Source organism: Bombyx mandarina, chromosome 20 (assembly GCF_030267445.1).
Source record: "Bombyx mandarina strain Sakado chromosome 20, ASM3026744v2".
Taxonomy (NCBI): Eukaryota; Metazoa; Arthropoda; class Insecta; order Lepidoptera; family Bombycidae; genus Bombyx; species Bombyx mandarina.
The window spans coordinates 6,920,795-6,939,750 of record NC_143226.1 but is presented as its reverse complement, the minus strand read 5'-3'; the positions used below and the strand labels follow the sequence as shown (position 1 = coordinate 6,939,750).

General features: G+C 38.8%; 1 protein-coding gene across 4 annotated transcripts; it reads left to right on the top strand.

Annotated features, from left to right (window-relative positions):
• The first annotated feature begins 5,578 nt into the window (after window positions 1-5,578).
• grsm (probable aminopeptidase NPEPL1 granny smith protein) lies at window positions 5,579-17,922 on the top strand. Of its 4 annotated transcripts, none has more exons than XM_089735663.1 (12): window positions 5,579-5,757; window positions 7,022-7,185; window positions 7,539-7,721; window positions 8,227-8,365; window positions 9,133-9,302; window positions 9,820-10,041; window positions 11,688-11,833; window positions 12,562-12,626; window positions 13,013-13,104; window positions 14,110-14,286; window positions 15,153-15,263; window positions 16,013-17,922. In XM_089735663.1, exons 2-12 carry the CDS (start codon window positions 7,030-7,032, stop codon window positions 16,115-16,117), a joined length of 1,566 nt encoding a protein of 521 aa, XP_089591789.1. In that variant the 5' UTR covers window positions 5,579-5,757; window positions 7,022-7,029; the 3' UTR covers window positions 16,118-17,922. The 4 variants fall into 4 exon arrangements, with proteins under 4 accessions (XP_089591789.1, XP_028039745.2, XP_028039743.2 ...); XM_028183944.2 differs by having other exon boundaries at window positions 9,820-10,047; XM_028183942.2 differs by having other exon boundaries at window positions 5,579-5,915; window positions 9,820-10,047.
• Window positions 17,923-18,956: the final 1,034 nt, after the last annotated feature.

The window sequence follows — 18,956 nt, the reverse complement described above, 5'->3', positions numbered from 1 at the left end:
GTTGACTTTTGTGTGTCGCCAGCAACGAATCCAGACGCTGGTATCGCTGATGGCAGACATGAAAATAATAGGCAATGTATATAAAATTTGAATCGACTTCTCGTTACATTGCCGGTTAACGATTTAACGTAACAACAAAGTACTTTTACTCTTTTTTTTTTTAATAAATTAATATTCTTTGTTTATATTGGCATGTTATTTTGTCACCCCCGTTTCAGGGGTTGATAGCTAAACTTTTTGTCTATGTGTTTAAAGTGAATTATATATACTGAGTGTTAGGAGACCGCTTCCGAAAACGAAGACAGACGATAGTACTAATGACACTTTTGATGATGGAGTTATTTAGACAAATGTTGTAAATAAGTATTTACCGCGCCGCGCCCCTAAGTACGTTGACCCGAGCATCAGCTGTTTTTGATTTTGTGTTTCATTGCTGGTTTTTTTTTAAATAAAGTAATGTATTTTTTTATGAAACTATAGTGTCATTTAAGTGTACTAACATGATGGAGCGTAAATAATGCTAATAAAAAGTTTTAACATATGTATCTATATATTAATACGTGAAGCAAAAACTTTGTATCCCTTTTTACGAAAAATGCGCGGACGGAGGAGTATGAAATTTTCCACACTTATAGAGAATATAGAGAAGAAGTGCACAATGCTAATATTTTTTTAAAATAATGCATAAAAGATACATTAAATCAATAAAAAAAACATTACACACACTACATATCATGTATTTGACGCACACACGCATGCATACGATTTATTGTCAAACTTTTGTTCTTGACGTCTGTTGTCAAATTGAGAATAGATTAAATATTGTTTGTCTTTGTTAATATTTTTTATAGTACACTATCCCGTCATCAAAGGTGTCAATACTATCGTCTGTCTTCGTTTTAAGAAGCGGTCTCCTAACACCCAGTATATTGATATCGGCTGGGGCTCTTCTATTATCTATTACTAAAATAACATAAAATGTTAGCTGTAATCTTGGCTAGTGACTACAGAATAGGGTGGCTAGAAATGTTAATAAACTTTGTTAGTACAATCTATTGTTAATACGCTTTGTGTGTGCCGTTTTGTGGTATCTGAAATTATAACACCTTGGATTGGTTCCGCGTTATGAGAAACGCGTTGTAGCAGTATTCTCGCATAACCCGCTTCTATGATCCCATATAACGCGTTATGTACAAACATACTACAATATAACCAATGTTTTTACAATTCAAAAACTAGGAACACAAATTTAATTAAAAAATTAATTTATTTTAATTTTACAATTGAGACAATGCTTAAAGGTAGACGCGAAATTGATTATGAACTATACAAATAATTATAAATTTCACCGTACAGAAATATAACGTTAGTAATCCCCGCGTTATAAGGGGGAATACCCGTGTTATACGAGGAACTAAAATCGCGTTATATGAATACGTTATAAGAGAGTACCGTGTTATAATGAGGATTAATGTATATCTATGTGAAATGTTTGAAAGCGCTTACATATTCAGGTAATTGATGACAATAGTGTCGGCCATATAATTCACATATCACAAAACGGACATCCGTTTCCTTCTTGAATTCGTTCGCAAATGAACCTATTGAAAAATATGTACTTAATTTTTAGATATTCCTATTTTATGCAAAAGTTAAGTTTCGCTGTAATAACTAGTTTTATTAGTGATATAATGTATACTAATTGTTTGATAGTTTTTAAGTGTTTAATGGATTAATGAATTAATAAAATACATTGTTAAAGAAAAGACGGTAAATAAAATGTTTGTTACATTACAATAAAGAGTACGACACGCAGAGTTTCGTTTAAGGTTTGGTTTCAAACTTAATGATGTAGAGCCTAGTAAATGTGTTATACACCACTGTGCTTGGTACGAGTTTTTAACGTTCTCGATAACGTAAAAGTTAACTCAATTTTGTATGGAGTTGGAACAGCGCCCCTAGCGGCAAACGTAGGCAAACGTTCCAATTCCATACAAATTAGTAGTTAACTTTTACGTTATCGAGAACGTTAAAAAACTCGGACTAAGCACACAGGGGCCCTCCAGAGTGATGAACCATAGAATCATGTTTTTTATGTTTCGACATAAGCAATGCTTAAATAAATTTTGGTATATGGCTTGGATTTGGTGAAACTACAAACTATCATATCGTAGCTGTCAAATCAAAATCTGCTATGTGCAAAAACTCTACTTTGAATTAACGAGTAAAAAAGGGTGCGTGTACTTATGTACGCGCGTAAGAAGTTATACTTTATTTTTATTAAATTTCTCTTTTTTTTTTAATATTAAATAATTAATAATAAATATTTAACGTTAATAATTTAATAATATTTAGTATGAATTATATTAAATAATGATTTTGTCATTTATATTATTAAAAAATGAATGCTAATAACACTTTTTTTTTTTACGAATGTACATGCACGAAAGTTTACCTGCGGCTATACTCAGACTCGCCAAGTTACGTCGGTCGTATTGTAATGAGCGATTTAGTGGGCAACTTCATTTCTGTTAATTTTGTGTCACGGTGCGCGCGCATCGTAAAATTTCACTCATCAATTTTTCATAACGCGCCTAAAGAAGTATAACTTAAAAAACATTTTCGTATAAAATTTTATATGAAGGTGGATTATTAAGAACTATATCAAATGAAACCTATAGATAAATATTAGAGCTATAGACACATAACAGTTTTTTTATACGGTAGATAGGGCTGTGAAATATACGAAAAGGTCAAAAGCTCAAAAAGTGCACATAGCAGGTTTTGGTTTGACAACGACGATATGCAAAATAGGCAGCTTCATGAAGTCGATTATCAGATAAACAAAAGGGCCTATGTAGCGGAACCAGAAGATGAACTGTCTTCTTAAATGTTGTTATTGTAAGCCGATTTCTATATATGTTAACCAAGTCTTTTGCTTGCTGCTTAGACGGGACCAGACCCCGTGCATGTTGCTATGTGAAGCCGACACCCACGATGATACGTAAAGTACCAAGCTCATAGACACAGCCCACTGAGTAGCTCGCCGAATCGTCTCAGTGGAACGCGATTCCGATCCGATGGTAGATTCCGCGAAGCACTGCTCTTGCTAGGGCTAGTGTTGGCAAACTCTCTCAGTTTGAGGGCGCGAGCTCACATACCCGTCCGGGCGTAACTAGAATAGCCTCTTAGCCTACCAGGGAATAGCCATGGGAAAAGTACTATCTCAGACTACTTCGCAGCAGAACCCAGGCAGCTATTACCTGTTTGGGCCTGGTGACCTACCCTACGAAAGGTCTAAAGAGGGCGGCCCATAAGCTCACCGCGTCATCTCCATAGGCCCCGCGTGTTCACCAACAATGCACTATCAGGGACTTGTCATTTGACATTTTAATCGACAAGAATGTCGATATCGGGTCATTGATCGTTCAAATCAATACAAACTTATGTTAAACTCTTCTGTATTTATTCGAAATCGATGATTTTTTCGGTCTCTTAAAAACATTGGAACCGATTTGTGTGAACGAAAATATCTTGACGAATCTCACGCGCGTTTCCCGGTCTAATACGCATTAGAATCTCCTCTTAAGCGGTTCCACTATGATATTGAAGAAAAATATTCACAACCAGCATGTTTTCCGTTGCCCAAAAACTGAACCATGCTTTAGAAGACGTATTTCACCTTTAAAAACCACCAGAACATCAAGTTATGCCTAACAGCAGTCTTCGTGGAACAACCTGGGTGCTTAGTGCGAGTTTTTTAACGTTCTCGATAGCGTAAAAGTTAGCTCATATTTGTATGGAATGGGATCGTTTGCCTACGTTTGCCGCTAGGGGCGCTGTTCCAACTGCATACAAAATTAGGTTAACTTTTACGTTATCGAGAACGTTAAAAAACTCGCACTAAGCACACTGAAGGATGTAAGCCAGATTCGTCAACATTCTGTACAAAAAAATGACATTTGTTTTTTTTTCGAATACGTAACAAACATTTTATTCAGTGAAAAAGACAACACCAAAATCTAATAATTCCTAATAATAATAATAAGGTTTTTGACAATACTTGCAGTTTTACTATTTATAGATTTGTTTCTGTATTACTGTTGTCTAATGAATTGTTTCATTTCAAAGAAACTTCTAGAATACAGTAAGTGCCTTTGTCGAGTTTTCTTTACGAAAAGAAAAAAAACACGCTATATACTTGTTATGTATTATATTGCACACGTTTAAATTATGTACCTACCGATAAATAAATAAAAATGTTTTTGGTTAATAAAGAACTTTGATGTATTACGATATAAATATTTTTTATTTTAAAACTTTATTATTAACTTTCAAGCGGTCAGCTATCATAAAACACAAGATATTTGATAAATACCTGGACCTACTACGACATTTTCAAGATCAAACCTGCTTATTATAATAAACAAGTTCTGAACAACAACATCCGGTGGGAGATATTGCACGGTAGACCGACGCGTCGCGCCGGTGGAAGATCGTCCTTTCTCGTTTACCCCCAAAACAACTACCGATACAGTTTATCTGTGCCTATTATCTATGTTTTTTTTACTGTCTCTAAAAGCTATAAACTATTTTATTTCATTATAAAAGTTTAGGTACCTATCACAACTGCTTTCAATTTTCCCGCTAAAATGTTCGGAGCTGTCATACAATAAAAATCGGAATTCTCATTTGAATTTAATTACCGAATTCTAGTATTCTTCTCTAAAATGGCAGAAATTCGTGGAAAGCTCAACCGTGTTTTTCGAAGACTGGATCAGAGAAGTCACGTTCTGTACCTACTTAGTTATTTTTCCAGTACCATACTTTTAAACTATAACTTTAAACTGTAATAACAATATTATTATAACCATCAAATTAGATATAGCCGTCGAAATCTGATCTGAAACGACTACAAATAATGACAGTAATACAGAGGAAACTGGTTCGGTAGATGCACCCGGGAAGCAACTGCCTTTGAACTGTTGGACATCCTTCAGGGCGCTTGAACAGTCGTTACCAAAAAATCGCTATCGACTGAGTCTTTAAGTTCAACACATCCATCCTGATATAACTGTAATGACCTCTGAAATAACAGAAATCTCCCGACCCACAAAAAAACAAATTTATTTGGGATAAGCTTGCTCTAGTTTGTTTTCTTTCATTTATACCACATATTTACACCTACACCTACTGTACATTATTATTTTTATAATTCCAGTATTTTGTATCATACTTTACATGGTTCCTTTATAGATTTTATTTTAATTTCAGGTCCACTTTTAAAATTAGTGCATCAATATTTTGTATCTTCCTAGACGGGCAAAAGTAGTCAGATTGTCGCAAACGTTTACAAACATTTACAGTGGAGATATAGGCTACATTCATTGGAAGAGTTATTTTGTTAGACTTGTACAGAGTGTAGGCTGAACCATTAATGACTGGGTACTAGGAATATAAGATAGAATACAACAAGTAGTTGTAAGGAATACTTGGAAGTTAGAACTGAAGAAAAATTAAATTAAAAAAGATGCCAAGTCATAACATGTTTCGTAATTCCTGAACGGATCTCTGAGACCAATGATTTGGCAAGTTGTGGGAGTGTTCATTTTTAAGTTTACACTTTCTTTATACAAAAAACAAACAAAACCTTTCTTTTTACCGTTACAGACAATTACTCTAAGATTTAAATGAAAATCATTATCAATGAGAACTAATTAAAATAATACCGTAAAAACTAAGCGAACAATTAAAACGGTGAGTAAATTTAAAATTAGCGCTAACATGACCATCTGTTTGTCCGAAATCATGAAATAACAAAAAGTTTTGTCATTTTAACGTTATGTAAGACAGGATGTTGTTCTTTAAAACCTTCGGCGTGTATGTGGGCGTAATTAGGCCAGGATACATGGCAGGTGAATAACCTTTCCTGTGTTCGTGCATTTGTATATTTTTATCATATTAATAATAAATGTGGGTTGTGTTTACTGATAGCATCTAGTAGGTTATGATTTGCAGAAAATGCGAATTGAAATAGTTGAAATTAAAAATAAAATTGAATTATATTATAGATTCTTGAAATAGAGATGTTCCATTAAATCTCTGGCTTATTCAATCTTTTCACGCTTTAATTAATCAAAAATCTAATGGTACTTAGTCTACCACAAACACGTATTACCGTATGTTTAAACCCCGGACATTCTAATTTGAACTTTACTGCTCATGTATAAATTTGTTTTGATGCACAATCAACAAATGATAAAGTTAAATTTATCATAATATTTAAATTACAATATGGTTGATAGATGATAACTTTAATGACTTTTATCTAAAGTATAACAACATTACCAAACAATAATTAAAAACTAGTTTTCACATATGTTTTATCAGCGTGGTGTAATCAACTCTTTATCGTGAGTAAAAATGTGACGAGATGCTTATGGTAATTACTAATCTTAACTGACATACTTTATGAAATGAAATTTGCATATACAAGCATAAAATAGCAATACTACAAATTTTTTTTAATGAAACAAGGTGTTAATCTGCAGCCAGTACGAAAGACCTAATTTGTGAAAAACAATGTTGAATACAGAAGCTATTTGAAAACCATTACCGTAAACAAATAATTAATAATTTCATAAGTTTATTAAGTTAATAAACATGTCTCCCTCTCTAGAACAATAATGGCTCGCTGACCAAAAGCTATGTAATTTCTAAATAAAACTGCTGTAGCCAATAAAATTGGTTGGTTAACCTTAACCAAATTAACCCTTGAAAATAGTAAATATATACAATATTAAGGCTCTGGAATGAGCTCCCCTCCACGGTGTTTCTCAAGTGCTATGACATGTCCTTCTACATAGGAAGCATTGTGGAGAGTTAGGTAACGGCTTGGCTCGTCCCCTGGCATTACTGACGTCCTTGAGCGACGGTAACCACTCACCAGCAGGCGAGCCATATGCTACTAGGCCTAGTAGGCCAACAAAAATAAATATATATTCGATTTCTGAATTCACAGTTCGCACAATGTCGAATGCAACTGTAAACATAAAGTTCCAGTGGGGCTTGAAGTCCTCAGATCCCGAACAACTACCAGTTTTGGTCATAGGGCAGTCGGGACATCTTAATCAGCTTTCTTGGAGTGATGTCCGCTGTAAACTTGAGCCCAGAGTCACAGAGGAGGTAAGAGATTGTTTTTTTTTTCTGTACCACCAGTAATTGTTCATTAGTAATCATCATCAGTAGTTGTGTGATCATTGTCTTTTATGTGGCACTTCTGTTCACCTACAATCAATCTGCTTTTAGAGTGTAATATATTTTTTGGGATAATATCATCTAGAGACAAAACAGTAAAGTTTTAACCACATCAAAATAATCTGTAATTATTTCCACACAAATAGGACTAAAATAATTTAAATACACTTTTTTTTTTCCATTTCTTAGCAATATATCTACGAATACTATGGGAGAAGCGGCAACACATATAACGATGCTAATACGTGAAAAAACTTAAAATCTTGTTATTTGTCTTCCAGGCATGGAAACGAGGTCTATCTTGTGTATCAACATCACCGGGTGAATCCTGTGAGCTGTGGCCGCGAGCCGTGACATTGGCCTCGTTACCAGCACGGCGCTCTCGTCATGCAGCACCTTCAAGGGCTCATGCCCTGGCCAAAATTGTTAGAGCAACTCAGCGTACTACCGATGAGGCTATAGTGGTCAGTATTTATAATTTAATGGTGGTAATAAAACACAGAAAATTGGTATTGGCAAAATTGCACCAGAAAATTTATTAGGGATGCCTGTATATAGTCTGTACAGTATGCGGTGAGCCAGTTGGTTTTTGTTTTTCCTACCTATTCTGGTAGACTTAGAGGGATATGCCTGCATTAACGAGCGAGTAGGTGAGCTCACGGGGCTCTAACCTGTGGACGTTGTTAACACTGACCTTAGCAAGAGCAGTGCTTCGCAGAATCTACCACCGGATCGGAAACGCAACCCACTGAGAAGATCCGGCGAGAAACTCAGTGGGCTGTCTATGGGTTGATTCACTCGTCGAGCCCTTCGTCGCAAGCGACGGGTTCGACGAGGACGGTGGCCGGGGAGCCCCGCGAGCTCACCTACTAGTTAAGGTTACGCTGAAATAGCCTCTCAAGGCTATCAGCTTAGGTAGGAAAAAAATTATTAGTGTTAAGAGTGTTAAAAGGTCGCGCTCCCCCACAGCTGGTGTGCCGCAAGCGCGACGTGTACGCGAGCTGCATGGGCATCGCCCGCTCCTACCCGCTGTACCACGCGCGCTCCTCGCCGCCGCCCGCGCGCGCGCTCTCCGTCGAGATCCTGCTCGTCGCTGAGGACAAGCTTGGTAACTCTTATTTTTTTTATTGCTTACATGGGTGGATGAGCTCACAGCCCACCTGGTGTTAAGTGGTTACCGGAGCCCATAGACATCTACGACGTAAATGCGCCACCCACCTTGAGATATAACTTCTAAGGTCTCAGTACAACGGCTATCTCACCCTTCAAACCGAAACGCATTACTGCTTCACTTAGATGGGGGAATAAGAACTAGGGGTAGAATAGGGACAAATCTGGGTTGTTACAATGTTTTTATGAGATTTAAATTTGTTGAATTGAAAAGGACTAGTGTTTATGAATATTAAATAGATTAATTTAGTCATCCGAGTTTTGTAACTAATTAAAGATTTTATGAAAAGTTAATTACCTGAAGGTAAGTACCTACCTAACAACTGAACAGTGCCAGCCCTATCGAAAAACTATTATCCCCATATGTGACCCGATTCACCCCAAAAGCCAAGGTGGATCAGGTCAAAGTAGTTTTTTATGTTTTTGTGTATATTTTGCATCATATATGAAAATTGAAGCATCTGGAACAATTTTAATCTCAATTTTATTGGTATTACCCTAAAAACCACGGAAAATTTGTGTTGGAATTGGAAGGTATCCCGATTCCCCCAATCTACTGTACTACTGTCTAATGTAATGATCCGTTTTCGTATTGACAACTCGATACATTTACATTACGAATTCTATAGATTTTCGTGCTTGACGTACTGTACTCTCACTGGGTTCACGATACCCTGTTCAAATTAGCTATTATTATCTCCGCAGAAGGTGAATCCGAAGACGAGGGTGTGGGTCCCACAGACCCGTCGCTGCTGGACGGAGCGCTGTCCCTCGAGGAACTGACCACCATCCACCAAGCGGCGGACGCCACTCGCCTGGCCGCCAGGATCACCGACACCCCCACCAATATAATGAACGTCGATAAATTCATTGAGGTCAGTTGAACCACACACTAGGACGCTTGTTGGAGATCGAGTTTGAAGTCGCCGTGACCTAAAGGATAAGACGTCCGGTGCATTCGTATCTAGCGATGCAACGGTGTTCGAAACCCGCAAGCGAGTACCAATTTTTGTAATGAATTAAAATTATTTTTTCTTACACTATTTTTAATTCAAATTTATTAAAATTTATTTTCCATTTTTTTGTTGGATTTTTTATGAAAGCATATTTTGTTAGTTTTTTTAAACTATTATTTATTTTTCATTTTTAGTTGATTTTCAATTTTTTTAATTTTTTTAATTATTGAATTGTCATTGGTCCTTAATAAGTATACCAAATTTCGAATTAATCCGACGTTTTGAAGGGGGTCAAAATCATGTTCAAAGATTCCGTTACATACCAACATACATACGTCTGAAGCTAATAAAAGCGTATTAAAAGTACAAAAAAATACTAAATAGAAAAATTATTGATATTAGGTAAAATTTAGTAAATGTTTGTCATTGCGTCCAGGAAGCGTGCAACGTGGCCAAGGAGCTGGACATCCCGGAGCCGTGCATCATCCGGGGCTCGGAGCTGCGCGCGCGCGGCATGGGCGGGCTGTACGGCGTGGGGCGCGCCGCCAGCTGCCCGCCCGCGCTCGTCACGCTGTCCTACGCCGCGCCCGCCGCCGCGCGCACCGTGGCCTGGGTCGGGAAGGGCATCGTGTACGACACCGGCGGCCTCAGCATCAAGGCGAGGGTGCGCACCGCCAGCCTTTCTCGCAACTTTTTTTTTTTTCTACCTTGCTGAGAGCCTTGAGAAGCTGTATCATGATGATGATATTAATTTATCCCTAATGAGAAATGCAAAGGACCTTAGTCCATACAGCCAGATCTTGTTCTTGGTAATAATTGGAGAATTTTGGTAGTTTTAAAGGCCGAAGCCACGTCTTCATTGTTCTTGATCGTAAGGCCGAAGCCATGTCTTGTCTTATTGTTGTCATATCTTATTATTCTCGGTCATAAGGCCTAAGCCACTTCTTGGATGTTTTGAATTGGTCGATGTCAAATACATAAGCAAGAGGCTATATCAGCGTAACCTTAACTAGTACAGTAAGTGCGCGAGTTCATGTCCATCCTGAGGAATGCGATAGTGCTGTGACCTAGTTAATTATGGCAATATCGGTAATAACTATCAATTTAGTCAACAGCTGTCAATTTGGTTTAATGTGACTTAAGGTAATTAAACTTAAGGTAATTATGAAATAAAATAAACGTGATAAGTAATTATTTGTTTATTTCTAATAGAGAAAAATATTTTTTAAATTCCAATTCAATCACTATCAAATTAAAGACAACCGACAGATCAGAGTCGGAATCAGTATGTATCCTTTTTCAGTAGTTTTTTTTTTCTATCTGAACTTGTTAGAAGTGGAGTAGTCATGGTTAAATAACACAATAGCGTTAGCGTAAATTTTCGATATCGATAAGCGTGCGTCACAACCATCAAGGACAACACTCGACGTCAGACAAGTGCGTGGGGCGGGCGAAGATGGGGCGAGCTGTCCCCCGCGCGTCCCCTCTGGCCCCCATGGACATGAACTCGCGCGCATACAGTAGGTGAGCTCACTGGGCTCAAACTTGACGACGTCGCTAACACTGGCCCTAGCAAGAGCCGTGCTTCGCAGAATCTACCACCGGAACGGAAACGCGACCCACTGAGATGATCCGGCGAGAAACTCAGTGGGCTGTGTCTGAGGGTTAATTTACTCGTCGAGCCCCTCGTCGCAAGCGACGGGTTCGACGAGAACGGTGACCGGTCTCGCACCGCCACGCATTATCTTCTTTATTTTTTGGTTCCGGCACAATTTGTACATTAGCCAGTGTCAAGTACCCTAAAGCCGGTAGAGGCGAGTAAATTAACCCATAGACACAGCCCACTGAGTTTCTCGCCGGATCTTCTCAGTGGGTCGCGTTTCCGATCCGGTGGTAGATTCTGCGAAGCACGTCTTTTGGTAGGGTTCGTGTTAGCAACAACCTCAGGTTTGAGTCCCGTGAGCTCGCCCAGTGACGCTGATATGGTCTCTCAAGATCATCAGCTTAGGCAGGGAAAAAACCGTAAAATAGGAGAATCGGGACACTTTTTAAGTTAGACATTGACTTTTATCGTTTTTTTTGGTAGTTATAGTAATAAAACGGAGATTTTAATAGTTCCGGAGGTGTACATTTTTATATAAGATGCGATACATAGCTCATTACAAAAACTGAAAAACTAGCTTGACCCGATTCACCTTGGCTTGGGGTGAATCTGTGCCTGTACAGGCTTGGAGGACCACGTAACAGCTCGAATTGGGAGACTTTACAATTTACATTTAAAAAAAAATATTTTGATTTGTACAGGCCTCGATGGTGGGCATGAAGGGCGATTGCGGAGGCGCCGCTGCGGTGCTGGGAGCCTTCGCCCTCACCGTCAAAGCGAAGCCCGAGTTTAACCTGCACGCCGTTCTGTGCCTCGCCGAGAACTCCGTAGGACCTAACGCCACGAGGTAAGGACTTGTAGTGGAGAAGAATAACATAATGTACAAACAAGCTCAATGCAGTCAACTATATTTAGAATTTTTGTTAGGTTGTGTATCGTCTAAAAATTGACTCATGAACATAGAGAGAGACAGAGAGAGAGAGAGAGAGAGAGAACATACTTTATTGCACACCGAAACACAATTAACATCAGAAAACTGTCAACAAGCAGATACGTTTGTACAATAGGCGGTCTCTTCCAGACAACCGTTTAATTATCTGAAATTCTGGACAGATAAAGATACAGCAGATATGTTGCGGTGTACTATTAACAACACATTATTTAAAAAAAAATACATACATACAATAAATATATATATATTAACACTATATGAAATCACCATATCTTTTATATTCCAATATACTTACATACACATAATAAATGAACATACTAAGCTACTTACTGACTGCGTGCCAACTCTGCAACGCTTTTATAGTCGATACGACATCCCTAGATTTTTCAGGAACATTCCTGACAAGTCGAGCACTTTCGATGCGTGTTTCCGCTATCTGACAATAGATGGCGTTGTACTTCTCGAGTGTTCTAGATGCTACTAGATCTTTTGGTAATCGTTTCGGCTATTCGGCGATATATGGCCTTAATGTTACTGGCGTAACATTACCATTGACTTTTTAAACCTAGTTTCATTATACCCATTACATGAGCTCCAGCTGACTGTAACCTGATTGTCCGCAGGCCTGACGACGTGCACACACTGTATTCTGGACGCACCGTCGAGATCAACAACACGGACGCCGAGGGTGAGGCCGCCGACGCTTTCTTCGCCAAGTTTATACAAATGTTTGAAGTGTGACCAAAAATTTATTGAAATGTTAAAGAGGATTTTTTTTTCTTTTTTTTTTTTAAGTATGGCAATTGCCTTCTTGCGATGACAGTGTATCCAGTGTCTAGTCTATAAAAACGAATTGATTGAAATTTAACGAAATTCGATGTTGAAAGATTTGAAAGAACTCGTAAAGCCACGTTCAAGGGCTTTTTTTTTCGACATTTGTGCTCTCAAACAGATGTTAAACCTTTAATGAAATCGTTATTGCACTAAATTAACGAAATCAAACAATAGACACAGAATTTCGTACGGGAGGGAGGGTAGAGTCGCAGCTAAGGGCGGAGATTGGTTCTGTTGCAGGTCGGCTGGTGCTGAGCGACGGCGTGGTGTACGCGCACCGGGACCTCAAGGCCGACACCATCGTGGACGTGGCAACACTCACCGGAGCGCAGGTAGCCGCACCTGGCAATACTGAGTTTTACCTTACTTTACCTTGAAACAAATGGATTTTTTAATACACTTTTATTAGCTTCAGATGTTAGTATGTAACGGAATCTTTGAACATGATTTTGACCTCCTTCAAAACGTCGGGTTAACTCGAAATTTAGTATACTTATTTAGAATCGATGACAATTCAACATTTAAAAAAATATATAGAATAAATTGAAATTCAACTAAAAAATGAAAAATAAATAATAGTTTAAAAAAACTAACAAGATATGCTTTTATTGAAAATCCAACTACAAAATATAAAATAAATTTTAATAAATTTGAATTAAAAATAGAGTAAGAAAATATTATTTTATTGTAAAAAAAAGCTTGGGGTGCATAGTATTGGTAGTTATAAATATTTTATGAACAGATATGAGTAGAAGGGTTATTTTCATATTGTTACGCGCTGGGGCTCGGAATAAATAATTTGTTTAGCAAAGTACAACTAAAAAACTGTATTCAACACTTAAAACACTTTAAAACTCTCAATTCGCTTGTTCCGCTTCGCTTCAGGTGATCCGTTCGCTGTTTGGCTTCGAGTAGTTCCGATTACTGACTGACTGCGTGCCATCCCTACAACGCTTTTATAGTCGATACCTCATCCCTAGAATTATCGAGAATATTCCACACATCTCTAGTAGTAGTTTCCGTTATCTGTCAATAGATGGCGTTGTACTTTTCGAGCGTACCAGGTGCTTCTAGATCCTTCGATATTCGTTCGACTATTCGGCGATAATTGGCGTTACTCTTACCGGCGTAACAATATCCTGAAAAGCATCCCACGCTTTTTTACAATAAAATAATTTTTTCTTACACTATTTTTCAATTAAAATTTATTTTCTATTTTTTAGTTGGATTTTCTATAAAAGCGTATTTTCTTAGTTTTTTTTAAACTATTATTTATTTTATACGGTTAAAATTTTACAAATGAAGCTTTAAGATAAGTTTGAAGTGGTCGTTTGCAGGGCACGGCGACGGGCAAGCAGCACGCGGCGGTGCTGTGCAACGGCGCGGCGCTGGAGGCGGCGGCGGTGCGCGCGGGGCTGCGCTGCGCGGAGCTGGCGCACGCGCTGCCCTTCGCGCCCGAGCTGCACTTCGCCGAGTTCACCAGCTGCGTGGCCGACATGAAGAACAGCGTCGCGGTGCGCTCAACCACCTCCCCCACACTACATACTACTTACTACCCCCATTCCGGAATATTACATTGTAGATATACGACAAAGGGTAGATCTTCCATCGAGCGGGTGATATTGCTCGGTAGACCGACGGTCCGAATGTTGTTGTTCGGAACTTGTATACATGCAAGCTTATCTTGAAAATGTCGTAAGCGAGATTCAGGCATCTGTCAATTATCTTGCGTTATATGATGGCTACCTGCCACACACTTAACACCAGGTGGGCTGTGAGCTCGTCCACCCATCTAAGCAATAAAAATAGATGAAAAAAACCCCACTTTTTTTTTATTGCCCTTGTAGGCAGACGAGCATACGGCCCACCTGATGGTGAGTGATTACCGTCGCCCATGGACTTCAGCAATACCAGAGGCAGAGCCAAGCCGCTGCCTACCGCTTAATACTCTCCACAAGCCTCGTTTGAAGAAGGACATGTCGTAGCGCTCGGGAAACATGACATTGTAAATCTCAGTCTGTTTGTTCGTTTAATCCTTCTTTCGGTTTGAAACGAATCAATGGAATGATACGATGTCACAAATAAAGTTTAATTAAAATTCTGTCAGCAGAGTGAAACAAGGCTACCTTTCATCCTGTAAAAGTATCTCTTCCCTGCAAGAATCTACATTAACACTTTACCTAAATGACGCAAACAAAGTCGCTTGTGATAACTAGTTTTATACAACTTGATATAATAACATGTGTATATATATGTGTGTAGCAATCCACGTAAATTCTACATGAAGATAATTTTCTAAATATCTTTCTATTGCAAGACATCAGAAGTCACAGCGGGTTCTAGTTCTGGTGACTTAATAATAACGTGCATGTTGTCCCAGGACCGCAACAACGCGCAGCCTTCGTGCGCGGGGCTGTTCATCCTGGCGCACCTCGGGTTCGACTTCCCGGGACAGTGGCTGCACGTGGACATGGCCTCGCCCTCCGTCTGCGTGAGTACCGCCCCTCGGCTCGGTGGCGACCCCAACGCTACGTGGGTTCGATTCCCACGCTTACTCTACGTTTGGGTGCTCAATATCTATACATGTGTATATTGTAAGGTATTTAACATATGTCAGTATTTGTGTGTTTAGTGCGAGTTTTATAATGTTCTCGAAAGCGTAAAAGTTAACTCAAGTTTGTATAAAGTTGGAACGTTTGCCTACGTTTGCCGCTAGGGGCGCTGTTCCAACTGCATACAAATAACTTTTACGCTATCGAGAACGTTCAAAACTCGCGCTAAGCGCAATGGTTCTCACAGTCCCAAGAATGCGAATACCCCGGTAACCGTACTCGTCGAACTCGGCGAAGAGTTCGACATGCAACCTAACCTAAACATCAGCCCGTTGAGTTTCTTGCCGGATCTTCTCAGCGGGTCGTGATTCCGATCCGGTAGAAGGTTCACTTGCGAAGCAGCTGCTCTTGAGCTGTTAGGTCTCCTTTGGAGGCGCTCGGGCAGCTGTTAGCAAATCCCACCCCTCCTGGCTGAGCCCCCGCTCGCTCACCTGACCTGGTAAAACTGGAAAGGCCTCCGGGCCAGCAGTGATCCCTTAATCATAAAAAAGGAATCCTAGTTTGGGCTCAGTAAACGTGTCTTTGTCTCTGGTATTATCCATCTGGTCGTGAGATTTTGTCATACAATCTGCGAGTTATAACTAAGCTTTAGTCAGCGTTAGCTCACGAGTGGTCCCCCCCCCCGCAGGGCGAGCGTGCTACCGGCTACGGGGTGTCACTACTGGCCGTGCTGTTCGGCGCGCGCACCGGGTCCCGCCTGCTGCGCGCGCTCAGCCCCCTCGGTCGGCTGTGAGCACCGCCCCAGGGTCACCAGTGCTCATCGCCCACGCGTGTGAGTACACTAATCAAAAGAAACGCTCGGACGTACGGGACCGGGTTACGGCGGAGTAACAACAAATTAGGTACAATTTATAGTTTTTTATAAATCTATTTTATAGTAAGCATAATAATTAACTTTATTGGTTATTTTATGAATAAAACCATCCTGACACTCTAACGCTGGCATGCGTGCGATAGTAGATGATGTCCAGAGACCACGTCGCTAAGGATACAGAAACACGTACTTTGAATGTCGATAAGTATAGTACGTCGATGAAAATAATGTTATTTAATATCTCAAAATCTAATATAAAATGCATTTCAAGAAAATGTGTCAAGCTGCGCGAACCGGTGTCACGTACACGGCCGCTCTGATTATAACCCGGAGTTTTAAAGGGCTCAATCAGCGCGCAATGTACAGCATCGATTTTGATAATATTGTTTTAAGTCAGTCAAAATGTTCATTGGTTCATGTTATTGACTATGTCAGTAGCCGGTAGTAGGGAGGCCCGGCCGACACATATCGGTCGGGAAGCTGGCATGCCTTCCGGACTGGAAGATCTCATGCCTCAAGGTAACGGCCCGACCGGCGTTAAGTAAGCACCGTCATCTACATCGGTATGATTTTTTTGTATGACACAGCGATATAGGGCATAGATATACAGTAATCCCCCTTATAACACGGTACCTTTTATAACACGATTTCAGTCCCCCGTATAACACGGGCATTCCCCCATATAAAGCGGGGATTTCTAACGTTATATTTCTGTACAGTGAAAATTATAATCTGTACAGTTCATAATTAATTTGGCGTACCTTTGCACATTGTGTCAATTGTGTTGTTATAAAATTAAATTAATTTATTAAATTTGTGTTCCTAGTTTTTGAATTGTAAACACATTAGCATTATTGTATTATATATGTGCATATATAATTTTTGTATATAACGCGTTATATGGGGTCATACAAAAGCGTTTTTTTGTGAATACTACAACGCGTTTCCTATAACGCGGAACCAATCTACCGTGTAATAGGAGGAATTACTGTAAATATTAAAAAAAACAGTCTGTAGCGAAGTATCGCTGCCAACAACGCGAACCAACGAGCTTCTTATGAAAATAGAGAGTACTAAACAAAAATCAGTTTTTTTTTATTATTATTTTTACAATTATTAGCCATTATATTTATTTAGGTACAAACATTTTGTTCTAAACGACCTTCCTAAATGAGCGATGTACCCAACTAAAGGGAAATAATATTTTAACATTAATAATTTTTGTATGCATTTGATCCGCAATGAAAAAGCGCCTTAAAATAAAACGAATAAGCAATATTAAGTAATTTAATTAATGTACAATAAAACTGTTGTTTGTAAAATTGTTACCATCTCGTTCAACTTACAAAATGTAATGTAATTAATGTATTTGTAAGTGAAAATAGCGTGGAAAGTATTTTAATGCTTATCTAGAATACAGGGTTTTGTGTATCCTTCAACTATTTGTTGTTCAAATCTGAAAAATAATTCACTTGCTGATTCATTGCCTTAATGTGATGAATTAAATACAAATCTGTTGTTTTTCAATTAAAAACCATGAATATATTTAGTAGCCAAATTAAAAGGCAGATTTTTTTTAGTAATAAGTAAATAAATGTGTTCCATCAGAGCCAAGTCGCAGTGTCACCTTATATTTTTATTAAGGAACTGTGTGGTATTACCGATCACGATTCTAACATTTTATTCTTTTTTTTTGCATAATAAAAAAACTTAATATTTGGGTAGCCATTGTTGTTTTATTCCGTATGATATGACCTCGGATGGGCGCAGAGCCGCTGAGAGGTACTTATCATCGGCAAATATCTTAGTGTAGTGTGTATAGTATAAATGAGGCCCGTCAGCGCAAAAGTGTTCTAAGCTTACTATAGTTAATATGGAGATATTGAGATTTGAATTTATCTTTACAATACTTCGCCAGCCAAAAAAATACGTCCAAAAATAATGTTTACAAAGGCATCTGTTATCTGTGTGAAACTTGGGCGATTTTGCATCAAAATTTGTTATGTATTAAATAAATTGCAATATATAAAAACGAATATAAATTGTGGGTTAGGTCACTTTTGCGCTGACGGCCTCAAATATCTTACTAACTTCCTAGTGAAATGATGGTGGTCGTTGAAAATATGCGAGACTTTGCGAACGTGAAGTTTGAAGTCGTCGTGGCCTAAAGGATAAGACGTCCGGTGCATTCGTATCTAGCGATGCAACGGTGTTCGAATCCCGCAGGCGGGTACCAATTTTTCTAATGAAATACGTACTCAACAAATGTTCACCATTGACTTCCACGGTGAAGGAATAACATCGTGCAATAAAAATCAAACCCGCAAAATTATAATTTGCGTAATTACTGGTGGTAGGACCTCTTGTGAGTCCGCACGGGTAGGTACCACCGCCCCGCCTATTTCTGCCGTGAAGCAATAATGCGTTTCGGTTTGAAGAGTGGGGCAGCCGCTGTGACTATACTGAGACCTTAGAACTATATCTCAAGGTGTGTGGCGCATTTACGTTGTAGATGTCTATGGGCTCCAGTAACCACACCAGGTGGGCTGTGTGCTCGTTCACACATCTAAGCAATAAAAAATTAAAAAAAAGAACGTGAGTTGAATCTACAAAAATGGATGGGTATTTAACAGATTCCTCTTCTGGTAGAAATATTTATTATCAAAGTAACATTCTGTTAGTCGTCGATAATTATATAATTTGAAAAACATCACAAACAAACAAAAAAGTTTCTGACACACCGGAATGAAACAAAATA

Bases quoted from the DNA above. Each gene is read 5' to 3' on its own strand.
- grsm (XM_028183942.2), top strand. From the start codon at position 5,855: ATGTTGTTCTTTAAAACCTTCGGCGTGTATGTGGGCGTAATTAGGCCA. The intron at 7,186-7,538 runs GTAAGAGATTGT...TTTGTCTTCCAG, and splicing joins AGCCCAGAGTCACAGAGGAG to GCATGGAAACGAGGTCTATC. The intron at 7,722-8,226 runs GTCAGTATTTAT...GCTCCCCCACAG, and splicing joins CTACCGATGAGGCTATAGTG to CTGGTGTGCCGCAAGCGCGA.